Source organism: Rhodamnia argentea, chromosome 10 (assembly GCF_020921035.1).
Source record: "Rhodamnia argentea isolate NSW1041297 chromosome 10, ASM2092103v1, whole genome shotgun sequence".
Classification (NCBI taxonomy): Eukaryota; Viridiplantae; Streptophyta; class Magnoliopsida; order Myrtales; family Myrtaceae; genus Rhodamnia; species Rhodamnia argentea.
This window is the reverse complement of record NC_063159.1, coordinates 2411343-2435795: the sequence shown is the minus strand read 5'-3', so window position 1 is coordinate 2435795 and position 24453 is coordinate 2411343. Positions and strand designations below refer to the sequence as shown.

General features: G+C 39.1%; 2 protein-coding genes across 3 annotated transcripts; one reads left to right on the top strand and one right to left on the bottom strand.

The window, feature by feature from the left end:
* LOC115739879 (casein kinase 1-like protein 1) lies at nucleotides 1–20800 on the bottom strand. The gene is made up of 3 exons (XM_048271308.1): nucleotides 20789–20800; nucleotides 16497–16506; nucleotides 1–968 (listed from the first exon to the last, which is right to left on the bottom strand). Exon 3 carries the CDS (start codon nucleotides 895–897, stop codon nucleotides 1–3), a length of 897 nt encoding a protein of 298 aa, XP_048127265.1. The 5' UTR covers nucleotides 898–968; nucleotides 16497–16506; nucleotides 20789–20800.
* Nucleotides 11093–12921, top strand: LOC115739903 (cyclin-dependent protein kinase inhibitor SMR3-like). 2 transcript variants are annotated; one of them, XM_048271747.1, is made up of 2 exons: nucleotides 11093–11919; nucleotides 12910–12921. In XM_048271747.1, exon 1 carries the CDS (start codon nucleotides 11377–11379, stop codon nucleotides 11893–11895), a length of 519 nt encoding a protein of 172 aa, XP_048127704.1. In that variant the 5' UTR covers nucleotides 11093–11376; the 3' UTR covers nucleotides 11896–11919; nucleotides 12910–12921. The 2 variants fall into 2 exon arrangements, with proteins under 2 accessions (XP_048127704.1, XP_030529062.1); XM_030673202.2 differs by lacking the exon at nucleotides 12910–12921 and adding an exon at nucleotides 12081–12152 and having other exon boundaries at nucleotides 11094–11919.
* Nucleotides 20801–24453: the final 3653 nt, after the last annotated feature.

Below are 24453 nucleotides of genomic sequence, written 5' to 3'. Positions count from 1 at the left end.
TTAATTATCACCACATTTCAGTATAGTCCAATCAAAGACATAATCAAATTGGAAACCTTCGCGGATGAAGAGGTCCCGGAATAGTCTCTTTAAGTGAGAATAATTTGGCTTATCATCAAATTGCAGCGAACGGCAGTAATGAAAATATGATGCGAATTCCGCCGGATAGCCACGACACAAAGCCTCAATCGAGGTAGAAACCTTTTTCGCACCAATTTTCTCATGCCTTTGTTTCTTGGTTCCTGCTTTCAATGCCTGCCAAGGGAGACTCCCTCTTAGAAAATACATAAGAAGGTACCCAAGAGACTCTAGATCATCCCTCCGGCTTTGCTCGATGCCAAGATGAGTGTTCACGCTTGCATATCTTGCGGTTCCGGTCAAATTTACGTTCTCCCTGCGAGTGATGTGTTGATGGGTCGAGCTGTCCCTGTATTTCTTGGCCAGACCAAAGTCAATAACGTACACCAGATTGGCACGTCTCCCCAAGCCCATCACGAAATTGTCTGGCTTGACATCTCGGTGCAGAAATGACTTGGAGTGAACAAACTCGACACGATTGATCATTTGATCCGCAAGCATCAGAACCGTCTTCAAGGAGAGCCTTCTACTACAGAAGTTGAATAGATCTTCAAGGCTGGGTCCGAGCAAATCCATCACAAGTACATTGTGCTCTCCCTCGACGCCAAACCATCTTACGTTAGGAATCCCAGTTCCTCCTTGAAGGATCCGATACAATTTTGATTCATTTAGCAATTGAGGTTGCTTTGTTTTGATGTTCTCGAGCTTGACGGCGACCTCTTCATCTGTATGTATGTTAGTACCAAGATAGATCTCTCCGAAGGAGCCACCACCGATCTTCCTACCCAGCTGGAACTTGTTCCCCACTCGAGGCTCCATCGCCGCTTCGCCAAGAAGCGATTCGAAGCCCTAACCTCGACCGAGTTATGCGTAGAAGAACCACGCAAAACCCTAACCTAGCTCTGGAAGATAATAATTGAGGAATTTCAATATATTTCAATATAGAATACATGAGCCTATTTATAGGCTTTATTAGATAACTATGTACGACAACATATCCATCAAGATATACACATGATCTTGAGAGATACGAACCATCAACATAGTTATAAAAATCTCTCTAATATAAGAAATTATCCTACAAAATCCCTAATTATCGCTAACAGATAGGAATCGATTGTGCTAGATATTATCTGGACGAATTTGTCCGCCTCCCGAGTTCGAATTTGAATTGGTGCACTTGGGACATTCCTTTGAGGCCACTCTTTAGGAGCACAGACCCGTGTGTCTACTCGATGGGTGCTCGGGAGACGGGGATTGCCATGTCCCGAAGAGACCAATCGGGTGCTTGAGAATTCTGGAAGCCGATTGATATAGCAAAGGAAAAAAGCCATAAAAAAAAAATCCTAAACTATGCCCAATTTGATACATTTACCTCAAATTTTTTTCTGGTGACACCAAAAACCCTAAATTTGTACCTATGTGACATATTTACTTGAAGTTTTTTTCTTTTGTGACACCAACAAACCCAAGGTTTTGCCCATGTGACAAATTTAACCAATTTTTTTTTGTGACACCAATAATCCTAAATTTATATGCGTGTTACATAGTTACACCAGATTTTGCAGTAAATATATCACACGCCTACAAGTTTAGATTTTTTGTTATCACAAAGAAAAAGTTCGATGTAAATATATTACACGGATACAAGTTTAGGTTATTTGGTGTCACAAGAAAAAGTGTGGGTAACTATATCATACGGATATAAGTTTGGGGTAAATGTGTCATACGGATATAAGTTTAGGGTTTTTAGTGACTTTTACCCTATAAAAAAATTAATGAATTACTCTAGATTATTTGCATTGTGATATTCTCTTTTGCCTTTTGTTCCTTTGGACGAGCCAGTCAGTTGCGATGCAGCTTGTCCTCTCGCTTTCTCTGAAAAGTAAAAGAAGCCAACTTGTCCGAACGCCTCACTCGATCGTGGAGGGGGTGGGTCAACATACTTTCCCAAATACCAAAATCCAAATGAAAGTTTAGGTGTACAGGGGTCGATAGAGAACGTATCGCCAATGGGGCCACAGATCCATGTGCTCACTTGATCATAGTCCCTGCACCACACTTCATTACTGGTCTTGAACGGTTAGATCCGACCTCACTTTTGAGTTTGAATCTTCGTTACTCAAAAACATAAATGAGAAGTTACATCAAATCGAAGCAGAGCAAAGCTCAGAATACTGCAAAATAAACCAAATTCATGAAACAAGAAGGACCAATAGAGCGCCAGCAGAGTTAAGTATATGCTCTTTTTGCAAGAACGTATCCGTCAATCAAAGTAATCAGCGTTTGATCATTGGATCTCATATCATTGTCGGTGATGAGCATACGCCAAAAATTCATTCTCCAGTAACTACGGCGGTGGTGCGTGTTAGAGTAATTAAATATTAAATCATGTCTTTATCTAACAGCTTAAAATTTTAGGACAATTGACAGTGATCTCACAAAATCTCACAAGGCACGCCGAGGTTCGACTTCCTCTACACCATTACCGTATGGAGACAATCAAAACAGATTGAATGAACATACGTTTAACATTTGCGAGAGCAAATCTTCCTGCTTCAGAGGGAAGCGGAATAGACAAAAAGTACAATCCGCAATTACCATGATGGGTTGTTGTTGAGAGGCATGAAAAATGCATTACCAAAAGTAGAGTTAGGGAAGTGGTCATAAGGTAAAAGATGCATGTTTTTGGCACTTACCCTACAGTCAATTAGGAGACAGTAGTTTCCAACGCTAATTAGGAATAAATGGACTCATTTAATGACGCGATACAAGTTTATAATTTCATATTTAGATGACAAGGGAAGTGAGAGGGAATGAAGGTTTCTGTTGGTATGGCTCAATTGCAAAACTCCATTTTACCCACTTTTGACATTATATACACACCTACATATGTATATGGTCTTATATGAAATAAAGACTTCGATAACACCAAGGTTGTTGGTCTAATGCAAAAGGGATCGCCTATCTTTTCGAGATCATGAGTAAAATTTACATTGTGAGCAAATATCTAGATGATGCTTGTGTTACATTGTTTAGCTATAGCATATCTTGTTTGGACTTCCTAATCGATAATATTTTGGATATGTTGCGGTGACAGACTCACCGATCTTGGACTTTCGAGTTTTGGGTGGTGTGTAATAGTCATGATTCAATCATTATATCGCAGCGAGCGTAAGATACTTATAAGAACACTTGGAATAGATCACTAGCGTCGGTGATTCTGCTCCATTATTTAACTTATAAAAAATTAAAACTTTGATTATGGGTCTTTTCAGTAGATTATTAAAGATTCAATAATATTAGTACTAGAAAAACGATTGTTTTTTGGAAAAAAAGGGAACGTTATCTTGTCTTAACTTGAATTTGCATAACAAGTAAATAGATTACCCATCATTTTTTTTTTATGGTCTCAACCTTAACGACAAATGGACATTTTTGCCTCATAATTTTAATGTAGTTCTTTCGGCCAATTTTTGCCGAAAATCACTAACTTGGCAGCGTGCAACATAAGACGACCGACGATGATTGAACCACCACGTCGATGATTTCTCGGCAAAATTGATCGGATAGACTATATTGAAATTTTGTGCAGATTTAAGATTAAATTGACAAGATTTAAAAACTTAAGATTGAATTAACATCCATGCGGCATATTAACCACTGATCGAACAATTCCCCCTTTTTCTTTCGATTAACCAGTAAAAGCCCTGTGGAGTGCGTGAACATTAACAGTTGCGGGCCTTGAGTAATTGAGGAAGGCCATCGTGCTTACCGCTTTGAAAAAAATCTTGAAATTTACTAACTTTTTGATTTTTTTTTTTCGATCGCGTTATCTCCCTCTTAATGCCTATTTTGGCACCAAATCTCCACTACATAAAACCTTCGAGCTGAGATTTGGATTAGATGCAGCTCAGGGCGCGCATGGCAACACTTTTGGAATAGAAATCCGTTTGGTAACACAACTTCTAAAGTAGAAATTTATTTGGTTACTTAATTTCATTTATCTACTTCTGGAGCATTTTTACTCCAGAAGTAATTTTGGAACTACTTGAAGAAGTAACAAAAATTTACTTCTCTCTAGAAGTAGAAAAATCCTTATCTGCTGAGAAGCAAAAATAGAATAATCAAATTCTGGTCAGAAGTTGATTTCGACGGTCCCCAATTAGCTAAAGATTAAGTCATGAGCTCATGGTCCATCATTGTCCAGCCTAAATTTAGCACTTTAAAAAAATAAAAAATACCATCGATCCTGGAGTTTGGCCATCCATTCTTTTAGCTTCGAGTCCGTTCGTATTACAAAAAATCAATAATTTCTGAAAAATATTTTTTTAGTTTTTATCGTTTTCACCCCTTAGACAAATTCTTTTTTTTTTTTTTTGTCGAACACCTTAGACAAATTTGGTCATACCAAAAAATGGCTACATAATTAACATCAGTCTAATGCCTAAATATTGTACTGATAATGGAAATATTGTCATTAATTCATTTTCCTAACCGATAAAAACCATTAAAAACTAATATTGTACCGTACTTAGTGAGGATTGACATTTTGTCGGATCACATCATGATTCGAGTCCTTAATTGAAGAAATTACATACTCATTCGTCGTCACAGTTCCAATTTACATTGGCCGGCTCAAATTGGACCTGCTTGGAAACTATCTGGGCTTTCCTCAAAGCCCAATAGATAGGCTTAGATTGAGCCCGAAACATGTGCAGTTTTTGTTTAACACCTTGGTAGCACCCTGAAATTTTCAATTCCTAGGTTTACCTAATCTAGATTCAAATTGATCCCTATGTTGATTATTTAAAATTCGAAGGTAAGTCGGTTGCTTGGGCACCTAGCATCCTTAATAGATTTCAGGGAATCAAAGTGACGTGTGCAAGGTGACCAATTCATATGCGTAAATCAAGGTTCTTAGGTCTGACATTCTCTTTTGTTCGGGAAAGACGTAGCAACCTTTCTTGAGGTGAATCACCAAGAAAAAGCTAATGGAATACTAGGTGAGCACAAACGGTTACTTTTTCGCCAAAAATGATTCGTGACGAAAGATCTTTCACTGAAGATTTAGATTTTCGGCTTTGATGTTTAATCGAGTTCTTGTGATGATCCTGGACGGGAAGTAACTATGCGGTTAAGAAATAACCTGAACAATAAAGGTAACAAATGAAACAGTAAAGAAAGGATGATGAGGAAATTCATAAGTTTTATTGACTATGGATCCTTTACAAAGATTCCTCTTCAACTACTTATAGCCGAGTACAAAGGATAATCGTCGGTAACGATTATTTTTCATGTATTATATCCTCACTCGACTATGCTTCGGTAACTGCTCATCTTATCCAGTAAATGGTTGATTCTCTGCCTTATCTACTTTGCTTGTACTTTGATATTACGTACTGATCTTGTGGTATCATTGATACTTCCACTCCTCGGGCATCGGCCACGACATGTATTTGGTTGCCGACACGTTCTAAATGTTCTGGATCCCCAAGCCCACGATGTTCTATGGACCCTCCTACTTTCTGATACCCGAGCCAATTTTAGGTGTCAATATATGCCCATTTTAAAAGGATTAAACATATTAATTTTTTAAATCCGTCGATGAGTCGGTCCGTTTAAATCTTTACGGTTTACTTACATTCGTGATTCAAATATCAAATTGGCAAGCTTGGATCATCAAAACTGATTATTCACTATAGCTAGACAACTTCGTTTAATTTGAGATCTCAAAGTAAGATTACGGGGCTATCACGACCTTTTTTGAGGAGAACCATCAAGGTAAAGCTAATGAAATACTAATGTTTGAGAGATTATGATAGTGCACGAACAATCAGGTAATACCTAATAATCAGAACAAAAAATAAAAAATATGTAAACTAAATGAAAAATGTTCCTAACGCCTATAATGCAAATGCAAACCATGTCAATGATATATTGTTTAGGGGTCGGGATCAAACCTTAATTTCTATGCGACAGATGGCTGCGTGAAATAGCCAAAATATTAGTGTTAATATGGGCATCTGAATATGTAGTTCCCAATATTTCATAATGCCATTAAAAAACTGTATAACTTATTTTGGTAAATATTGTACCTCAAAGAAAATATTAAACTACCGTGAGCGATACAGTTACCATAGGGGAATTCACACTTGTTAATTTTTTTTTTATATGTTCACTAGAAGTCCTAATTTTTTTTGTAAAAATATAATTGAGTCCTAAAACTTTAAAAAATGCAATCAAGTCATAAACCTTGTCAAATTGATGCAATTAGTTCCTTCTATTAACACCGTCAATTTATCTAACGAAAAATGCTGACGTGGCATTTTTAAAACTATTTTCTCTCTCTTAGGTGGCTTTTTAAAATTATTATTTTTTCTTATGTGGCATTTTTTAAATTATTTTCTTCTTTAAATTTTACTTAAGTTGGATTAACAAATATAAAAGGATAAAATTTTATTTTAAAAAAATGAAAAGAAAAAAGCAAAAAAGAGAGAACGGTCCGGGCGGGACCCCCACGGCTCTTCTCTTCACGAGAATCCATACGCTCGGTCACTTCTTGTGGATTTTCATAATCCTGCTATGCAAAACTGGGATATGCATTTCAAATGGTTTAATAGAAATAGTAGATCACATAGATTCAACAAAGATTAGAATTGAATTCGAATTTTAAGACAAGAATAGAATAGATTATTAGAGGCTCGTAGATGCCGCCGCTGCGACTCCTCATTGTCGAAGGGGTCGGTAGAGGTCATTTGCCTCGAGTGAGGGTGCCCGGCTCGCCCGCCGTCACCCTTTCTTCTTTCCATCTCCACTGGTTTGGTATTGTTCTCCACCTGGTATCGGTGGTCGGGACGATGATTGCCACTTGCTCTTCATTTCTTGAGGAATCGAGGCCATGAGAGATCGGTTTATAAATTTGATAGAGGCGGGGGTGTTTGTTGGGGGCGTGAGGATAACCCGTAGGAAGGGGGATGACCCTCGCTAGGCTGGGGTAAGGCTTCGTCGGTCCCGGGTGATGGCCGGCAACGCTTGCCTCGGCTGGCGTTGCCCAGGTCTGGTTTGGGTGCCTAGATCCGGGCAAGGCGGATTTGAGCAGGTCTCACCGACCCCAGGCGATGGCTGGCGAGTTGGCCACCATTGCCTTGGGCCACCAACTCTGCCATCCCCTCTAGTGATGAGGAGTGGCAGCGGTGGCACTCACGAGCCCCCCAACGTTCTTTTTTTTTTTTTTCAGCTTTTTTTAGAACAAATTTTAGCCTTTTGTATTTGTTAATCCAACTTAACTAAAATTTAAAGAAGGAAATAATAAAAAATTCCATTTAAGAAAAAATAATTGTAAAAAGCTACTTAGAAGGGAGAAAATAATATAAAAAAATGTCACGTCACTATTTTTCGTTATATAAAATGATAGTGTTAACAGAAGGATTCGATTGTACTAATTTTACAAGTTTTAGGACTTGATTGTACCTTTTGCAATTTTAAGACTCAATTGCACTTTCATGACAAGTTTTAGTACTTCTGGCAAACATATCTTCTTCTTCTTCTTTTTGTGGCTTGAAGCAGACGTGGTAAATGTGGATTCATCAAACGTCCAGACACAATGCCAAATAATTTGAGAAACAAGGGAAACAGCCCTTCGAATCCACCTAATCTGTAGGTTAAAGAATTTTGAAAAAAGAAGCCCTGGTCATATACATTTTTAAACTGCATTCAGTGGTGAGGATAAGAGTTCGAATATGATAATTTAGGATGGGATAAATAAATAAACAGTTTAATAAATTGTAGAGAGAAAGTGGAAGAAAAATTTTGGATTTTGTGGAAGAATAAAGCACATCGACATACAATATCACTTCGTCCGAGAGAAAGTGGAAGAAAATGTTGTAGTACTGGAGAAAGTTGACACACAAGTGAATAGTATATATATTTTTACCAAGGCAATGAGTGTAGAAAAGCTTGAATGGTGTATGACTATGATGAGTTTAAAGAAGCATGTGAAATACTCATCAAGTGAGAGAATGTTGGGGTATGGTTCATGTTCTTCACAGACAGTAAGACACGTGGTCCGCTCACCAAGAGGGCCGCTCTGGCAGAGATCTTGGGGGCAGCGCTATTTTATAGTTTGAGCGTATATTTTTTCATTGGTAGTTTGAGTGTGGGCCTATGAATAGCTATTGCTAAATATTATATCTTTCTCATGTACTGAAGGGATGTAACATAGAGACGAGTGGTGCTAATTACAATAGAGTCCTTTGCTCGATGTAACCCTAATTTAAGGGTGAATCAAGATAAACCGTATGTCTCAATTTCCTTTTCTCACTTTTACGCTTTAATTCATTGTGGCTTGTGCGCCGAATTCTAACATCAAGCAAACTCATTGTTGATTTGTGGTGATGGATTGTTATTGCTGGTAACATTATCGGAATTTTACTGTTTTCTTGTTCTTGCGCTAGTAATCTCCTCCAATCAACAAATATGTCCCACTAGACATGCCAAAAGGATGTTTCAGTGAATATGTGTTAATGAAATATCTTCCAAGAACATGGGTGGATCAATATGAATCAAGAAAGGTTGCAAAAAATCCTTTGTTGATTTTGGACACGAAAAGCAAATGACAAGGGACTTAAAGATACGACGACCGGAGGCAATTGTGGCTAGACACTTAAATAGCGAAATAATAAAGATAAAGATAAAGATAAATTTGCATAGAACGGTGAGTTCTGTGATTGATTGTGGTCCTTTACAAAGAATGCGTGTGACTGTTTATAGCCTACAAATGACGGTTATAAAATGATTATTGAATTTAAAAAGATAATTTCCAAATCCTATCTTCAGAATAAATAACTTTCCTAGTTATTTAAAAAGATGTTTATAGCTTACAAGAAATTACATTACACACAATTTCCTATTACCTAGTAAACATTTCAACTGTGCCAATTAAATCCTAAACCTTTTGACGATTTGCCAATCTAGTCCATTCGGCCGATTATGGCCAAAAATTCTTGACATGGATATTGGCCATTCTACGTGGCGGCCGTTGCTAACATGGATTTTTTTTTTTCCAAACCATTCATTTTGAATTTCTATTTCTATTTTTTTTTTCTTCTCTTGCTTTGTTTTTTTTTTTTTTCATTATGGCCCATGAGTTCCGACGAGGGTTGCGGCCCTCACCCTACCTTGCCCGTAGTTGCAATGGTTTAGGCAAGGTCGCCTTCACATGTCGTTGGTGCAAATGCGGGCAAGGTGGCCAAGCCCAAGCTGCGATGGCCTCACCTAGTGGTTGGCGAGCTCTTGCGAGGGTTGCTAGAGCTTGCCGGCCATAGTGAAAGGAAAAAAAAGAAGAAGGAAAAGAGAAAAAAAGAAAAAAGAAAATAAGTAAACAAATAATAAATTAAAATAAATTCAAAAGAATTTAGAAGATTGAAAAAAAATATTTACGTCAAAATCAGCCATGCCAATTAGGATGACCGTTATTCACATCAACGATTTCTAGCCAAAATTGGTCGGATGGACTATATTAGCAAATCATAAAATAAATTATGATTGAATTTATCAAATTAAAATTTTTATGGCTGAATTGGCACAAGTATAATAACTTGTGAATTTAGCAACACATGTTTCCAATGGCAACGACTTAAAGTTGGATGAAACAGCTGCCCAAAAGTTATGATGAGCTGCTGCAGCGAGGCGTTTGTCAAACACCCTACGAACCGTGCGACACTCTCTCTTTTTTTTAAAGGGATCGCAAAGTTGGAAAACGACGGGCCAACGGATTTGGTGGGGGGTCCTTTGTTCGTACACGAAGTCTTTGGCTTCCGGTGGAACCGTGGGGAATGTACCTAATCATCCCCGACCCCACCCGGAGGAATCCAAAGCCCGAAAAAGCTTCTAGAAAGTATAAAAGTACGTATTTTTTTTTAAATTTCCACCAGATACAAATGTTGACAAGTACATTCGCGAATAATTTCTTCATAATTATTTGGAAGTTTGAATAATATTTTAACTTTGCTGGAAATTGAAACAAGTACCTTTTTTTTTTCCTCTTTTTTTTTATTAGAACTTGAAACAAATAGTCTCTTAAAGTACGGATAAAGTGTCCTATAGCGTCCATGCGATTTGATCCATCCCAAGGACACGTTAATGACGACTGTGATTTTTGACACGAGATTGGAAGAAAAAAAAAATTAGGACTGACAATGCGTGCTCACGTGCTGGAATCGGATTTTCTACTCTCGTGAAGTTTTGTTATTGCAGAACACTAAATTTTCCGCCAAACAACAAATCCTAAGTTTGATATTAGAGTAGGTTTCATATGAGATGTTAGATGGGCAAATTTCGGATAGAGACAAACATGTGGTCCTCACGAAGTAAGGACGACCACGTGCATTGATGCATCAAAGTTAGCACTCAACATAAAAATAAAGAAAGCTAAGTGCAAAAAATTCAGTTGTACCATTTTTCCCCCATTTTTACTGCTCATGCAGATAATCTCGTGAACATTGTTGGGTACATATCATAATGGGATAAATGCGCTGGAAATCCTAAAATTTATTGCGAAATAAAGTGTAATTGAATCCTAAAATTTTCGAAAAATGTAATTAAGTCACAAAACTTATCAGAAATTGTAATTAAGTCATCAAACTTTCAAAAAGTTCACTCAAGTACTAAAACTTGTCAAATTGGTGAGATCAAGTCCTTCCATTGATTTCACTTTTCGAAAATTTTAGGGCTTGATTACACTTTGGTGACAAATTTTAGAACTTGATTGAACATTTTGAAAGTCTTAACACTCGATTGTACTTTCGTGACAAGTTATAGGACTTCTAGTGTACTTATCCCTTTATTTTATTAAATTGTTCGAATAATACTCATTTTTCTCAACCATATGTTTTTTTTTCCTCTTTGGCTTTCAAATGACTATTGGTTGCTTGAAATTATTTTTACTTGTGAAGTAAGCGTAGAGAATCATCCGCGGAAACAAACAGTTTTGACCGAGAGAGAAACAGGCAAAGGAGTTCATATGAGTTCATCGGATCCTTCGCCAACAGCGTCTCTCTCTCTCTCTCTCTCTCTCTCTCTTGAGAAAGTGTCAAAAGTCTGAGAAAATTCTCTAACTAAACAAACGGTTTCAGATGTTGATCTCGTGATCGTGTGCGTGATCCATTCACCACGTTGGGGATCTCTCCATCACTTCTCTCGGTTCCTCGTGCTCATCACCAGCTACGTCTTCTTGGTTCGTTCTTCATCCGCTACTCCAACTTCATCCGAAACGCTTCCTCTCTTATCATCTGTACAATGTCCAATGGTTCCGGGAAGCTTGTTGCCAAAGATGAGCAAGAAACGATCCGAAGCGACAATTTGAAGAATACCCGGTTCGAGTTCGACTATGAGATTGCCCAAATTTCCCCCTTGGACCACGTCGGCTTCAAGATTGATCATCCGAGCCCAAAGAAATCCATCGGAGCAAGCAAAGAAGAGGAGGAGGAGGAGGAGGAGGAGGAGGAGTGTGGAATGACGTCGTTCCGAGAAGAACATGAGCTTGTCGAAGAAGATGGGGAGAACAATGATGGATTCAGGACTCCAACATCCTCCGACCACAAAATCCCGGCAATGACGCGATGCCCGCCTGCGCCGATGAAGCCCAAGCCGACCAGAAAGCGGAAATTCTCGTCGTCATCATCGTCCACTTTCTCCGATGATCGCTGCAAAGAACGGATTGATCTCGATTCCTCTGAGCAAGTGGAATCGCTGTTTCGGCCAATTCTTAGAGATGAGATCAAGAAAGCTAGAAGAGATGGAAATAATAATGGGTGATTGACTATATGTCCATTTGAGGAGGTAAGGAGTGCTATGTAGATAAGGCTTCCATAGTCATGCATTATCTAGCTATAGAACAAAATAAACAAGAAAATAATTTCTCTCCCTCACCGTCTCTCTGATTCTTGAATTAGTTGGTTGGCCTTGATGAGAAACACTTGAATATGCTGTAAAATGAAAAGGTTCTGAAAGCATAATGTGGACCAGATCAATTGGAAAGGAGCATAACCTGGAAATCCAGTTTGGTGCTTTTTTCTCCAGGTTTTACAGTGCTCTCTTTGAGAAAACATTTTCTGCCAAAAGTTGTGTACCATCTGCTAATTTAGTTTCAGACTCTCTCATGAAAATTTGGAGTTCCATATGAAAAGGGAAGATTTTCGTGAGACTCTGCTTGGCAAACGGGTGGACCATTTGGGTCGTTTTGTCATTATTGTCGGACCCTCACTTCCATTACATCGACATGGATTGCCTCGAGAGATAGCAATAGAGCTTTTTGCTAGGGGTGAGCAGTTTTATGTTTCGTACAAGTTTGGAATTTGGAACCTACCTGTCACAGGTTCCATAATATTCGTAAGTCCACCTATATTTTTAATTTAACGTTATGCAGTGAATCATCACTTTTAATAACCACAATTTGCTGCTATAATCACTGATCTTAACTTATATTTATACATACGAATAAATATGAAACATTAAAAAAGTAAAAGTCTTAGTCATAGATATTACCGAAAATGAAAGCTCGGATTAGTGATTCCAAATTACACACTTATCATCGGATGCTATAGAATATTGCAGGATCGCGAAAACATTTACCAAGAAAAACGCAAAAGCTTGTTACGGGTTCCATGTTCTACCTACCTAGAACCTACCCGTTAGAACATGTTCTCCAATTTTCGGAATTTAAAACCTACCATCCATACCTCGGAACCTAGAAATATACGGGTTCCCCACCGATCCGTATCCAGGTTTCAAATTCTACTCCGGAACCATGCTCACCTCTACTTTTTGCAGACATTTGTAATTCGTGGGCTAATAAATTTTGCTCTTCGGTATTTGAAGATACTACATGTTACTCTTCTTTTTCCTTTATTACCTGATAAAGGAGGTCTCCTCAAGTTTCCAGAGTACTCAACACAAACAGTATCAATGGATGTATGGAGGATTTTGTGTACATATACGCGTGTGGTGTCTCTTCTAGGACGATGTACATGATCTTTGGCTGCTTCATGTGATCTGCTACTACGGGTTCAGGTTAATGGTCTGATCGAAAATTGCCAGTAATATAACCTCTCTACTTACAGTTCATCTCGAGTTTTTCCCAAGCATAATAAGGCTAGATCACTCTAGTTTTTCCTCTTTTCTCATAACCATGCATAGAAATTCGTTCACAGTATGATTGACTCTAAGAACGTCTGCCATTGGCGAGTAACTTTTACCCCTTATTGTAGGATCTATAAATGCGAAACGGAGAATAAAGCTTTTGATCTTTTGCTTTGGAAAAATAAACCCATACCATTCTCGATTACAAAATTTTCTTTTTGCACCAAATTACCAAAAAAAAAAAAAAAATCTGTTTGGGTTTGTATTAGATTTCATATTCGTCTCCGATCCCATTCCGGCTAGATAGGGACTCTTGTAAATGTAGATACGTCATGCACAAACTTCAATTAGCATTATGCATTTCAAAACCGTGCACTAGTACACGAGTTGCGACCAGCGCGAACAATATTTTGCGGCATCTGGATGGGCTACTGTTAATGGTATCGGAGGCAAGGTGGGGATGATAAATTTTAGAAGCATTTTGATCGCACATTGCCTAGATATGAGCTATTGTTGTTGGAAGATAAGTCACATGCAACCATAAATTTGATACTTATATATATATGTCAATCAGTTACTATAGAGTCTCTGAATTTATTGTTTCTGCTTTAGGTTTTAGACTTACTAAGGATATCTTGGTTGATATCACTCGGAGTCGGATTCTAGTCAGTGATATTATTTTGTTATTAAAGCTTACTAGACGTGGTTTCCAACTTTTCGGGTTTGTCCCGCGTATTGAATTATGCTTCATCTTTCATATAATTCAGCTTACCTATTGACTACTGACAAACTCTGTGAGCCTCGTGTGTGTTGCGCTTTGTGTGCTTGCGAGCGGTGACTTGTGTTTATTTCCTCGTTTCCACTGCGTCGGTATCGACCGGAGATCGTGGGAACGTGACATCTAGTAACAACAGCATTGGGGATAACCATCTCGCCTACGAAGATTGGAAGGCGGGGCCTCTTTCCCGACCGTGGAAGGGCATCTCAACAAGCTATAGAATGACAACCGAAGGTGATCACTTCTCGGCTTGAAGACGAAACAGGTTCCGATTGACGAAGTGGCACCGATCGGGAATTAAGCCAATGGCCAACCGTCCCATAAGCGTACCTCGGCAACGCGGACTAAACCGATGTCCAAACTTTCCCAAAAGGAATACAATTCATTAGAGGATAGGCGGGATAATGGTAGGAGAAATTTTCGCGGCCATTATGCTGAGTATGTAGGCTGTGGGGGCTTGCTGCCATTGCAACGGCTAGGGATAAGCAAGGCGGCCCAACCGAACCAAGAATCGCCCGGACCAGACCAATCGGCCCGCTTGATACGGTTTCGAGAGCACGGGTCCTGTTCCCGATTTCAAAAATTGGAACCTGTAATTAGGCGGTTTGATTCCTAGTTCCACGGGGAGAATCGGACCTCCCAACCGAACTGTCAATTTTGTTGATTAAAATTCAATCCTCATGATTAAGTAAGTCATAATTATTGAGAACTCAAAAACCCAAAATCTTTTCAAACCCTAACTAGTAGAAAAACATAAAACACATACATGAAATATATTCATTGAGAAATGTGACATGTTGTATGACTTAAAAAAATCACGCCCGTATATACTGTCGCGACCTAAAATTTAGGCTAACGAATTATCGGGTTAACTAACCTAATTTGAACCCTTCCAAGTCCTACTGAATCGCAACTTAGGTTTATTCATGAGAAAATATTTAATCGGAGCCGCCACTAATCATTTACGGTAGGTTGATTAGAAACCTATATAAAATAGCGGGAGAACTAATTTATCTCTACGAACCGGAAAGAATGAGTCTGGGGACTTGGTTACATTAATTGGAAAAATTAATGCCCTTTTAGTACCAATGTCATGAAAAATCCCTTTTTGATTGATCGATGTGATTTGAATGATTTTGATTTTTTTGAAAAAATGTAATATGAGACCATATATTATGCGTCCAAAGGATGATTTTTCTTTTATATTTTCGGTAATAAAAAAAAACATTCAAAAGCAATAAAAAATCTGAACAAAATTAAACAAAAATGCCCATAATACCTTTTAATTTTCGATTTTTTTCGAAAATCCTCTTGTTCCCAAAGATTTGGGCTAGAGCGAGATTTTATCCGCTACATCCTCGAGGATTCGAACCAGTATGTGGATATGTGTGTAGAAAAATAACGTTCCTTTTGCTGAAAGGCAGAATACGAATTTCTATACTAAATCACCATCCCATTCCACGAGATCGTGGCTAAGGCGTGCGATTTTTTTTCCGACGGGTCTAGGCACAAAGGGGAGCATATATTATGGGCATGTTTATTTAAAATTGTGCAAATTTTATAACAAATCAAAACAAACAAGCACGACAAAAATAAAGTAAAATGAATCAATTGAGCTTGAAATTTCGAAAATTAGAGGGGTGGCCGAAATTATGAGATTGGGGATCTACCTTTCCTTATCCAAAAATTCAGTCAATTTTTAATTTGAGAAATTATCTTTGAGATTTGAAAATTTAATTTTAGATAATCCTCATAAAAAAAATAGATAGACATTCAATCCAACCAGAGATAAGATAAGATAACAACATATAACATCCAAATCGTTTCGCATGCGTTAAAGATAACGACTAGCTCAAAAAAATGTATCCATGAGTAAAAAATTATCTAATTTAGCCAAATCAGATAAAATTTCAATTTGATTAAATCTTTATTCATACTAGGAGATAACATCGAACAATCACAAATTCCTATCAACAACACGAGGTTGTGATCGAGCACCCAATGGATAAGTTCCAGTCAACCAACGTAGCGAAAAAGATTAATCCTCCACTCACATTAAACCGTTCGATCAAACGGATTGCCTACGTGCCAAAAATTCCATGCTCATGCCATAAAGTTCTGATTTTTTATTCAATGCAACTCGACGATCATTGAGGAATAACCTTTATTTAAGAAAAGACAAGTTCCAATTGAATTAAAATCACTTTCCCAGAGCATTCAAGCATCCAACCGATTCAAAGGTGAGTATCCCGACGTAAACTCATCCACGACATATGATAGGCTCGGCCAAAGAGATGTACATGTACCCAAGACTACAACTTTTAGTTCATGAAACCCTTTTCACAATCTAGTTTAAGTCATAAAAAGGTGATGAACAATTTTAATGTGAGAAAAAAAAAGTCCTCCAATTAAGGTCGAACAATTCTCAAATCGTTCAAACAATTTTACGGCCAAACTCTCATGATCAGAACAAGTTTTCGGCTTTGAACAAAAGTTGATGAAAAAAATTCCTTTCAATTGTAAATCAACATGTGATGGCAAACACACATGTAAATTATCGATTTAACGAGCATTGAATTGCAATAAAAAAAACTGAAGAAAAAGTACCTTTTATGCAAAAACTCCAACACACTCACAGTGTTGATTCTTGCTCGAAATAGCCGCTGTTCAAGCTTGAATTGACTTCTAAACTTCAAGAGATTCTTGCACAAAGTGACACACAGGTTAGTCACCAGTTGTTAATCAAAACCTAAGCCAAACAACCCTCGTACAATGCTGGATCAGTAGCGCCAAAGAGCTGGACAGCAGCTCAGTTTGATATGCAACGGCTCCTGCGGTGGTAGATGATGAGCGGGACCGATCGGCGGGGAGTAGGGCTTGCTCATGAGGTTGCTGGATGGTGGAGAACGACGCCGGACGGTGAGGTCACGTCGTGTGCGGAGGAGGACCGGTGGAGTTTGAGGCTACGACTTGACGGAGTAGGCGTATGATGGTTTGGCTTTAAGAGAATTGTATCAACCTCGAAAGAGACAATCAGACTCTCAGTTGCTCTATAATCTTTGCCGAAAATTCTCCCCTTTTCTTTTTTTGCCTTGTGTGACGAGCTCCTTTTATAGACTTTAGTGCACCAATCCTAGTCGAGATAGGAAATAATTGTGACCATAGGATTAGTACTCCTAATGCAAGTAGGATTGCTTTTTGACCGTTAGATTTTGAGTTTCCGCATCTACTAAAACTCTACCTAAAGCAAGAGTCCTAATTTAATCAAATTTTTCAAAATTTGAAGAGCTCAACCTATCTAAATTTCATCGGATCCTCGGTTAAGGCATGTGATGATGGAAGTGGCTGAACATATCCTCATTCGTGGGCTTGAGATGGGATCTTAAGCTTGATTGGCCTTCAATCAGGTAAATGATCATCCAAAGGCCTTATAAAATAAACGAAATTGAACTTAAATCGGGGTCCAAACCTACATGGAAATTTCGGCTGCCATGTATCTACGTCCCATTCAAATTTTCCATCATAGGTTTGTTTTTGTTTTGGGCTCAAATAAGACTCCTTCTAAATAATGGATATTAAATTGAAAACCTCAATAATAAACTCAAGCTTAAATGAATTGAATCGAGCCCAAGAACAAGTCCAACTAATTTAGGCAAATTTGGCACCCTCTCTAACTCTAGGCGAAACTTTTAGACTGAGTCTTTGATCCCATCGCCTATCAAAATTAAGCTCAATTGACTCATCACTATCTTAGATGTAAATGACACGTATGACTAACGAAAAATATACAATGCATGAGAAATTATTTTTGTGAGAACTGTAACTAATTCTCATTTTATGCTTAAATGAACGATCTTCCTAAAAATCAAAATTTAGGTGTCAATATATACAGGGTTCATCGGTTCTATTGGATCACCAGAAAATAGGACTGGATAGAATTTATTCTAGGTACCTTCGGTCTAATCCCCGGGTTTGAAAACTAGAAACCGGGACCACTGGTCCGGTTTACAGTTCCTTGGGGGAACTGGACGGATCGGAAATAAATCACCCCTAACGACAGCTACGGTGTTCATGGTTGCTATGAAGTTAGTGAATAACTATGATAAATGTGACGATTGATGTTGCAAGAATTGTTATATCACAAGTAGCATGACATAGCAAACTAGATGCAAGGTACATAAACAAAATCATGTTTGATTTCAAAATGCATAACCTACGGGTTGTCTTTTTTTATAACATGGTGTTCTGATGTAGCACTTCCACATATGAATCACTTTGCATCTCTTCTAGAGGTGTCAAACGGATAGGTTGGGTCTGATTTGGGTTGGGTAGAATATGGTCCGATCCATATTGACCTATTTAACCTGTTTTGACCCATTTTCATATAGTACAAATTTAACGACTTACATCCGACCTGACCCATATTCTATTCGACCCATATTATTTTAATATTTAGTTATATTTAGAAAAATTCTTTTCTTATAAATTTTGAAAAAATATATTCTTAAAACATTATGGATAATTTTTATAATCTCTAGAAAAATTAAAAATTTTCTTTTCGTTTTTCCTCTTTTCTCCATTGGTCGTCGGGCCTCGGCAATGGCGGGTAACTAACCATAGACACGGCCAATTCCGATGAGTTCGAGGCTCGCCGGATTTTAAGTGAGTCATAAATGAATTTTTTTTTAGTATTTTAAAAATATTCAATTTTTTTAATAATTTAATATTTATTTCCTTTTTTTTATTTTTCTTTCTTTTTTTCCTATTTTCTTTTTCCTCTTGTTAGGCCGCCCTTAGCAAGCGATGCCCGGTCTCGGGCGAGCTCATGCTTGCAAGCATTTGGGAGCCTTGAGCTCCCCGGCCTCGGGTGAGCTCGGCTCACTTGGATCGGCCGAGCCTTGAGCTCGCAAATGGTCGGTCGATCTAGGTGAGCTCAAGGCTCGATCAATCTAGGTGAGCCCGAGCTCGCCCGGGGCCGACGAGCTCGAGGCTCGCTAGATCTAGGAGAGTTGAGCTCGCCGATGGCTGTCGCCGGCCATTGGCAGCCAAGGTAGGAGGAAAAAGAAGATAGGAAGAAAAGAAAAACAATAAAATGAGAATAAAATATTAAAATTTAAAAAAAAATTCAAATATTCGCAAAACTTATTTATAACTCCCTTGAGATAGATGTTTTAGTTAATCCATTTATGGTCCAATTTAAAACTTGTTTAGGACCCACTAAGTTTTTAAGTAACCAATTTATGACACACTTAAGCACTTAAGCCAACCCATTTTTGACCCACCATCATTAAATATGGATTGAATATGGGTTCTAGACCCATTTTGCCACCTCCATCCTTCTATACCGAATGGTTTACTTATCAATAACAATAGTGGCATGCATTCCATCACATTTCGCATGGCAGCCAACATCACAAAAGCCACGAATCGTTTCACTCGAGATCTTATTTCGGCATTACGACTTCCTAAGTTATGCATTTTACCTATTCATACAGGCAGCAACACGACCTATTCTAGGCTTTTGAGGTTTCATTTTGCCATTGTAACGGCCTAAGAACATGAGGTTTTTTTTTTCTTTTTTTTTTTTTTCACTATTCAAACGGATGTAACAACGTATTTTAAATCTCATGATTTTCAACAAGCATCTTGACGTCTTAGCTTGCATTTGTAAATGCATATGAAAATGAGGGAGCGGGACTTATCTTGACAGCGTGACAGTTTCGGTATTCACACTAATACAAAACAACCGAAAACAAGAGAAATGACTTCAATTTGAGAGATTTCAAGAGAAATTGACTCACCATTTTTGTTTTTCCATCTCAAGATGAGGTGTACGCCTCGAGCCGAGGCTCGCTCTTTTCGGGCTTGCATCTCCTCCGTCCAAAATCCAACTCGTGTGATCTTGGCGCCGTTGGAATGGTCGTGTGAAGAGCTCTCCAACAAGCCTAATGTTATTAGGTGAAATTGTGAAATCATAGGCCGAAGATTTCAACCACGGGGCTTAAGCCTCAAGACTATGAACCAAGCGTCATTTCTGTGAATTATCATTTCCATACATAATCGACTACCACGCAACTTAGAGGTCTGGAAGTTTTCGTTCGATTCCAATATCTCTAGGAATGGTTTTGGACTCTATGACCCTTTTCGTGTATAGAACGGTTTGACCTAAGTTTGCTCCCATTTGTCATCTGTATGACTCGATTTTATTTTATTTTTCTTTTTTTTGTGTTGGGACCCCTGTGATCCCCAGTTTCGGGATGTTCGATCGAAATCGGTGAATCGCAAACTTCTTGATATTGTGAAAGATGGGCGACTGATCTCAAAGCGTAAAAAATCAATTGTCGTTTCTAGTGGCGATATGTGTGTCAAAAAACTCGTTTTAACGAGTAAAATTTTTTATTTTTATTTTTTGTGTGTTTGTTTGAAATGTGTTTTGGGCTTTGTATTTCGCAGGTCAACCAAGGTCAACTCTCGATAAACCTTACGTCGATCTTACTAATTTCTTAAAAGAAAAAAGGGTACAAAATTTGGGGCGGTAACAGATCTAGGGATAGGGGAACTGAGAAGATTGACTTCACGGGAGTGAGATACGCTTTTGTGGGCTAGAGTCCCACCATCAACCGCAGCGGATATGTTCAACAGTCCAAGGACTTAGGAATTCCGAGAAATGTATTTTGAGACGATTGTCCCAAGACCATTAACAGTGATTTGGCAAGCGAAAGGAGCATAGATGGACGGATGAGATTAGACTATTCGAAAAGATCAATGGCTAGGAACGAGTTTAGAAGTCACCGCACAAATCAATGGTCGAGATGAAAAGGGCAAGAGAAAAGAGTACTAATTGTCAGTTAGAGTCATGATCGATGGTTTAGATTGAGGCCTTAAAGTTAAACCGCCACGATATATTACACCCATCACCATGTATTTCGATTTGTCATAATGACCATTCTATCAACGCTGACCTGACTAGTGAGGGTGACTCTATTTACAGCCGTTTAGAAGCCGAGAAATAGGTTAGGTACTCTGGAATGCGATCCGAATTGCACATAATTTTTTCTCTCTCTTTGTCCAATTTCTAACTTAAGCATAGAAGGGTCATTCCGATCGCAAAATCTAGACGTCTCCACCCATAATGCAAGATAGAATTCGATCATTACTGAGTCATAAAAGACGTGTCACCAACCAAGGATAAAGATTGTGATAGACGAAGTTCACTACCGAGGCTTATAGGACGAAACAGCCGCTAAGGTTAGAGGACTTCGAAATATGAGAAACTCACCACCAAAACTTAAAAAATAACACCAGCCGAGGGTAAAGCGCTTCTTGGCTCACCATTGAGGAGTAATTTACTTTCCAAGGATAAGGAAATCGGAATAGGAGTTATCCACTCTGCAAAGATATTCACTCATACAGAGAAAAATCTCATATGTTCTTATTCATCAAATCTTCGCTACTTACAAATGAGGATTTGCCTCTTTTATAGAGAAACTGGCACTTAGGACATTAGATAAAAAAAAAAAAAACACTTAGGACATATAACTAATAAAGTCATAGGAGCTAGAAAACACATGAAAGTCTTAGGAACCAACAAATGCAATAAAACACCTAGATATTAGAACTTTGACTCGCGAAGTCGGCAACACAATTAAAACTCATAAAGACCTAGAAACTACAAATTAGGGGTATGCAATCGGACCAGGCCATCCGAAAAACACGTTCGAGGACCAGTTCGTGTTGGAACTTGTCCCAGATCTTTGGAACCAATTGGAACAGGTCCGATCCTCGGTTTCGAGTGAATACCCACTCGAGAACCAGATCAATTATGGTACCGGTTTGATGTCTTAAAAAAATCAAACTACAATGTGTTTTTCCCCTAAAATCTAATCTCAACAGTTGTGACTTAGCAACATGGCAACTCTTTTTGCCTTTTGTCTTAGGGATTGTTGCTTTGGCGGATAATGATTCTTAGTACTCATTTATTTTGCTCAAAATAATGAAACCAGAAAAAAGAACTAAAGAAAAACATATTTTCGAGTAGACCTTGAAATCGGACCAGATTAATATGGTAGGTTCCAAAATAGGTTCCAAGCAAATAGGGCAAGTTCCAGGTTTAAAAAACTAAGAAACGGTTATAACATGTTATGTTCTAATTTTTAGGTCCGGAACCAACCCACCCTAGAATGGATCACCCTACTAAGAATGCAATAGTGACATAAAAGACCGAAATCTTGACTCTTCAGCTATCACGCCCCGATCCCCGGGCCCGCGACATCTCTACCAAACTCGTCTCAGGTCACGAATGATAGCGTCCCAAGTACACTATTGACCTATAAAATTTCGGCGCATGCGAAACGTGCAACTCTCTTAAAAAAACAAGATCAACGGGATAGTACAATAGGAAAATCATCACACTCATTTCCCAAAGACAATTTCATTAATAAAGTCAGAGGAGATGAATTTTAACCCTACGTAGCTACACACAGTCATATACAATCTCATACTTCGGGGCGGCTATCTAGGACCTCAAAAAGAAATGCGGTTATGTAGGGTTAAACCCTCATCTACTCCCAAAAGACTACTCAACAAACATGCCCAAGCATCCACGGCTCCATCACTCGGGACCTGAAATGGTTAAACACCGGGGTGAGAAATAAATCTCGGTGAGTCAACGCCTAAGCCCGGTTAGGGCGTTGATTCGGTCAGACGTCCTAACATCTCAGACATCCTAACATACAATCACATCATCATAGAGCAGATATTTCAACTACATGCAAACTTATCCTTTAGGCCACACATAGTGCGATGCAAACCCGACTCAACAATCAAATCAACAAAACCAATTCAATCCATTGACAAAACATCATAGCACTTGCATGCACATGACACCACGTGTAGTCCATTTATTATCAGATATGACTCATAGGTCCAACACACTAGTCGGTTAGTGCTCTCCCGGCAAGACCGGACATCGTCTCTTACTTCCGGCGACGGCTTTTGATAGTCCATGGGACTCCGCTCGACTAACCGGAAGACAATGATTGTCGACACGACACGAAATTAACATGAATTTTTAAAAGGCTTCGGCTCTTCACAAGCTGCGACCGGTAAATGAACAGCTAGAAGACAATGACTGATGCGCATCCAGCAACCGAAAGACAATGATTGCCGGGACCGACCAACCGTAAGACAATGATTGTCGGAATTATCCAATCATGTGACTACTCAAGTACTTCGACAACTAACCAATTCATTTCTTTGAATTAGGTTGAATGCTCATACTCTCATGTTTAAATACTTGGCCCAAGGCCGTTTTCGTGTAAAATCATGCAATTTGATATCATACGTGGTCACATAAATGCATAATTATATCGAATGACAATTCAAGCAATTTGGGAAGATTAACCTCTAATCGGACCCCCACAGCAATCAACAGTCAATTTTGGCATTCAAATCCAACAATTCGAGAATCAATTAATCAATTGCGATCGATCGATTTTTAATCACAATTTCAATTCCAGTTGATAGCCGGTCCGGCGCTCGCCTCTGACCTATCTCTCGCTCGCGATCAATCAATACAATCAATCAATTCAATCGGTTCTAATCACCAATTAGCCACAAACAACTTAGCTAATCAACTAATCTTAACTAATTATGGTCATTTAGCCTAAACCATATTTCTATCTAGTCCGACTATAATTAATTTACCTAAACACCCTAATTAGTTAATTAATTTGATTCCAAACGCAATTAGCGTTCTAACCGAGAGTTAGGGGCTAACTCACTATTGAACTAGCTCGGGCGGTCTCAATCGGGGCGGCGACGACATTGAACTTGGCTCGGCCCAATGGCGATGATTGATGACTTGCGCCCACTAGAACTTTGGGCTTCCAACTCGGTCAAAGATGGTCCGAAGGACTTGGCGACACCTCGAGATAGCGGCACAAGGCTCGGGACGGTGGCCGGTGGTTGTCGGTGGCTAAAATAGTGGCGGCCGGAAGTGAAATGTGGTCGAGCGGGGCGGTGCAGGGGCGGCCATAATAGGGGAGTGGACAACGAGGCTGTTTTGGGGCGGCTTCGAGGATTTCGGGTGGCTCATGAGTTGGGGGAAAGTCGGTTTGGGTTGGGGGGCTCGCAAGATGGCGGAAGGGAGCAGCGACGACGACGGACGATGGTGTGAGGTGGCGGAACAGTGAGTCGGTTAAAGCGGGATAGGCGGGTCCGAAACAGGGGGAGCTGCTCACGGCGGTTTCGTGACTTCGTAGCGGCTGTCGGCGGTCTTGCGGTGGCTTGGGGGTTGGAGGGAGGACGACGAGGTGGATGGTGGTGGTTGGATGTGGCCGCAAGGGCGATCGGAGCCCGAACAGCCCATGGACGCCGAAACAGAGTAGGGGGTCTTGAAGGTTGTTTCAGAGCTTCACGGCGGCACGCGGCGGTCAAATGGAGGTAGAGTAGTGGTG